Source organism: Alosa sapidissima, chromosome 21 (assembly GCF_018492685.1).
Source record: "Alosa sapidissima isolate fAloSap1 chromosome 21, fAloSap1.pri, whole genome shotgun sequence".
NCBI classification, from domain to species: Eukaryota; Metazoa; Chordata; class Actinopteri; order Clupeiformes; family Clupeidae; genus Alosa; species Alosa sapidissima.
Genome location: NC_055977.1, coordinates 11,287,484 through 11,292,631, shown reverse-complemented (window position 1 = coordinate 11,292,631; position 5,148 = coordinate 11,287,484). Strand labels below are relative to the sequence as shown.

At 39.1% G+C, this 5,148-nt stretch overlaps 1 protein-coding gene across 2 annotated transcripts; it reads left to right on the top strand.

Annotated features, from left to right (window-relative positions):
* The first annotated feature begins 1,468 nt into the window (after positions 1–1,468).
* LOC121696241 lies at positions 1,469–4,897 on the top strand. 2 transcript variants are annotated; one of them, XM_042077610.1, is made up of 3 exons: positions 1,469–1,506; positions 1,808–1,911; positions 2,261–4,897. In XM_042077610.1, the coding sequence occupies exon 3, from the start codon at positions 3,209–3,211 to the stop codon at positions 4,757–4,759; it is 1,551 nt and encodes a 516-aa protein (XP_041933544.1). In that variant the 5' UTR covers positions 1,469–1,506; positions 1,808–1,911; positions 2,261–3,208; the 3' UTR covers positions 4,760–4,897. The 2 variants fall into 2 exon arrangements, with proteins under 2 accessions (XP_041933544.1, XP_041933543.1); XM_042077609.1 differs by lacking the exons at positions 1,469–1,506; positions 1,808–1,911 and having other exon boundaries at positions 2,248–2,334; positions 2,414–4,897.
* Positions 4,898–5,148: the final 251 nt, after the last annotated feature.

Genomic DNA, 5,148 nt, shown 5'->3' with positions numbered 1-5,148 from the left:
TGCATGATGTGAATGTTTGCATATGGCTTATGTCAGGCTTTATATCAATATTTGTGTCTCCTTATTTGATTTTCTTTATATTTTTGCATTAATGTCACTAGAAAGCATGGCAATATAAATATATTCATTTATCTGTGTAAGTGGGATTGGCTGGAACCTGACAATATAAGAACCATGATAGTGGGATAATCTACTGAGCAATTTACAAAAATGTATGTAGGCCTACTGACAAATAGTTTACATTAGAATACATTATAATTTCGCCCCAATGAGGCTATGTAGAAATGTGTTGCAATTTCAAAAACAGTGGCATGCTTTATATCCTCGTATTCGGTACGGTTTGCTGTTTATTGTGATATTAGGTTTGCCACATGTTGTGTGAAGGGTTAGTGAGATATTACAACCGAGAGTAATGGGTGTGCACTGTGTGCAAAATGCAAATATGATTAGCCTAAATTGCACGTCGGTTCAATGATAATTTTCTCGCGAACCATTTATCACAGCAACTTGGCGCTAATATCATCCGCTCGTTCCATCACTCTATCCGCTCGTTCACATGATGTGTGATATCATGTATAGGTTTAGTTTAGTTGAACCTCATCTGCCAGGTATTTGACCTACCACGTTGACACTTCAGCGTGAAAAATACTCAAAGCATAGGCCTACCTGAAGCCGGGGGAATGCGCCTGGGATGGCTTTTGAAGTAGCATCGCAAATGAGAGAAATTTTAGAAAATTCCACAGACAGGGGGTGCTCTTGAACCCTCTCACCGTCTCTGAAAGCATAACCGTGGCTCAACAGGTAGATCTATAGGCTAAACTCATTTTTCAGGCATCTGACCGACCGGGTTGACACTTCAGCGTGAGAAATCGTGGGTGTGGCGTGTGAGTGTGTGAAACTAATCAAATGCGTGTGTCTCACGGCCAATGCGTGAGAGTTGGCAGCTATGTGTTTCTGCTCCCTGATAAAGACAACAACAAAAACAACATCAACAACAAAACAACTCATTACAGTTCCTAGAGGTTTCTTAGCAAGACATTGTTCCTGAAAAGTGGCATCTGTGAACACAACATAAAACGTTACTATTTTCTATATTGATTCGTAGTGTGTATAGACTTAAATATCAACCTAACTCTATAATTCTGGCTGGACTTGACTCCTCCAAATACTCCACATCGCATACATTACCAACCTCGATTTCGCCGTAAATTACCTTCTTTACAGGCAATACATCCCAGGTTGGGGGATCTTCAACCCATTCAATTAACATGAACATAGTTTTCTGGGAAAAGATGGGAGAAATGTGAAGGGAAAGACTGTTTAGACTAGGCTACGATATGATACATTGTCGCGTGCAATGCTATGAAACGTTGTAACTTACTAGGCTACATCGCGTGACAATAACATTGGGCTAACTAACTTTAACACTATGCGTTAACATTACTAACGAAGCTGCAGTGCTACGGTTATGAATGAAAGCCGAAAAGTGCCCGACATTTAACTCAGGTAAATACTTTTAACATAACAGTCACTGCCATAACTGGGATTTTGTAATACCATTAACAGTTAGGGCTAGCTTTTAGCTAAACCTTTAACCAACATCGTTTATCCCAGATATAATGTTACATCTCTGATCTGGTCTATCCTAAACGTAGTTTTTGGGCTACTTTGTAAACTGAACTGTTACAAGGCAGATAGCTGGGGCTTAAAAACAGTGATTGTATTGTTTTAATCAAAACTATAGTGCTATTAGTAGCCTAACGTTACTTACTGTCATTTGGTCCTCTTGTCTCCTCCGACGACGTAGCTTCTACTTGAAGTCGACGACTTAACGGACTGTTTTTGACGTAGGCAGCTGCTGACCTACATCGAACGCTGACCTACTTCGAACGCTGTCTGCAGAGCGCGCAGGTGAGCGCTCCGAGTGCAGACTGTAAAAAAATCAGACATGCTAGCGCTTCTTCACCCCCCATAAGTCTACTTTTGTAAACAAACCATTGACAGGACTTCCTGTTCCCCATTGAGGCCCATTGTAATTATTGATAGTAATAGATTGATAGATAGATAGATAGATAGATACTTTATTGATACTTTATAGGGGAAATTCAAAGAATTCAAATACACACTTTCTAAAACATTAGACCACATATGAACATTAAGTAAAAAAATTCTGTCTTAAAATAGCAGACTAAATTTCTTATTCACAATGTATGTTATTATACTCTTACCATATCCACTTTCACATTTGTTTTCTTCCTAGAAGTATAGCCTAAGGCTTGCTCCAATGGAAACAGGAGCGGACAGGGCTCAATACAAGAGGGGCAAATATAAAAGGTAATTATGTAGGTCTATGCCCTGCTGTATTTTTGTCACAAAAAGTTATAATTGACCAATGCAACAACCTTATATTTAGATTTTTAGATCCTGACTATTTAAGTGAGGTGCCAAAGACCAGTAAATGGCGGACCAACCAATCAACTGAGGCTAATGTCAACACAGCTGATGAAGACGGAGATATAGCCCAAGAAAATTCGGATGATTATTCAGACATTCATTTTCAAACTAGATCTCTAAACCCAGATCTCAATATGCCCAATGTAGACACAGACCCACACAAATCTCCAATGGATTCCCCATTACACCCTGGTTCAGAGGTAACATTGGCACAGTGCATAGTTTTAATCCTGGCCTTTGCCCTGAGACACAGTTTGCCATCTAAAGCCATCGAAGATCTACTAAAATTGTTAAATGTTATTTTACCACCCATCAATATCTTGCCACACTCTCTACACATATTCAAGAAATTTATTCAAGACCCATCAGACGACATACGAGTCCATTTATTTTGCAAATGTTGTGGTGCAAATTTAGCTAAAGAAACGTCACTTTGTGAACACTGTGGTGATGACACAAACAAGGACAATGTCAAAGGGGGGGATTTCTTCATTAGTCTCTCTATAGAAAACCAAATCAGGGACATCAAAGAGAACGTCTTAGCGATTGTGCACCACCAGGCAATATCCTCAGAGAGACCAATTACAGACCCGGGGACATTTCTTTGTTGTGGAACTGTGATGGTGTGCCCATTTTTAATTCTTCATTTAACTCCCTATGGCCGATTCGTTGTGTGATTAATGAGCTGCCTGCTGAAGTCCGGTATAAAAATGTACTGCTTGCTGGTGTTTGGTTTGGGCGAGGGAAGCCAAATATGTCGACATTTCTCCACCAATTTGTGCAGGACATAAAAACAACAAATACAAATGGTATAACCTGGAAGCATCCACACACTGGGTTGAGACACATTTCAAGGGTTTTCCCTATTGCCTGTACATGTGATGCAGTGGCAAAATGTATGCTCCAAGGCATCCACCAATTCAATGGATCCTATGGCTGTGGATGCTGTCTTAATGAGGGATTAGTTGTAGCCAAAGGTCGTGGATTCACACGCGTCTATGACAATGTTCCAGCTCAGTTAAGAACTCATGAGCAAATCATTAATTGTGGAGAAGAAGCTGTTGAGAACAATGTTGAGCATGTCCTTGGTGTTAAAATGGTTTCCCCCTTAATATTACTCCATAGCTCTGGATTTGGCTTTGACATGGTTAAAAGTTTTCCCGTTGACTATATGCATGCTGTACTACTTGGAGTCACTAAACATTTTTTAGATCTTTGGTTTAATAGTAAATATCATGAGAGCCCTTGGTACATTGGAACAGCTAAAAACAAAATTGACAAAAAATTGCTATCCCTGACACCACCATCTGATGTCCCCAGAGTGCCACGCACTGTGGAGAGTGCACAAAAATGGAAGACGGCTGAATGCCGTAGCTGGTTGCTTTTTTACAGTTTGCCTGTTTTGAATTTAATCTTGCCCAACAAATATTTAAAACATTGGTCATGGCTTGTCAATTCCATATTCCTCCTTCTTAAAGATACAGTATCAGAAATAGACTTGGCCTGTGCATCCCAGAATATAGAAAAATTTGTTAACCAAGTCAAACAATTATATGGAATCTCCCACATGTCATACAACATACATCAATTGACCCACCTTGAATTTTCAGTTAAATTACATGGGCCCTTGTGGTGTAATTCAGCCGTTGTTTTCGAAGGCCACAACCAAAAACTAACACGTTTGTGCCATGGCACGCAATCAATACCGCAGCAGATAGCATTTCGATTTTCTCTGATACAGTCCTTACCCATTCTATTGGACAATTCAAAAAGTGATAGCAATCTAACACATATAATTGATAAGATGGTACATGATTGGATAGCTGGATATCCTTTAAGATCAAAAGCTCTAAAGTTACAAAATATAGTACTACTTGGATGTCCACACCACAAAGAAATTGATAATGTGGAGCAGTTTTTGCTAGCTCCTATATGGGGACCTCAAGGCACAACTGTTGCACAGTACTACCATCGTGCAGTGATGAACGGCAAAGTTTTCACAACAGAAAAATATGGAACCATGCAAAGACACAATAGCTATACAGTTGAACTGAAAAACGGAAGCATTGGGAAAATACTATCTATCATCAGCTTAGAAAGTAATGTGCCTGTGTTGGTTATTCAACTTTTTCATTCTGAAAATGCAATTTTTGCATCAGAGACTGTGGGGCATTTGAAATTGATTAGTGCAACCCCCGCTAAAGTTGCAGTGAAATACAGTGACATAGTCAGAAAGGTCGTATTTATGAAATTTGAGAAAATGATGTATGCATCACTTCAGCCAAATGGCATTGAAATAGATTAATCTTTTGCAATGAACTCCCCTTTCATGTGTACCTTTTTCCCCTCTCTCTTGCTGCTGTACAGGCCAATGGCTTTTGTTGTATGTCTTCACAAATGATAAATAAAGTCTGATTAATGAAGACTTGTACTTTCAGTTCATCTTTGCATAGCCATGATCAGTTGTTTCAATAAAAGGTTTTAAGAGTTATAATAGTTCAAAGTAAGCTAAAGAGGCTAAAATCCTGTATAAGCCAAACAAATAAACCCATTGGGGAAAAAAAAATCCTATTGGAAAGTCATGATGAAAATCCTATTGGAAAGTCCAAATCCCATAGAACCACCCTCCAGTCCTTTAGAATCCTATGGGACTTTAACAATCACAATGCACACTCTATTGGAATCCTGTTGGTA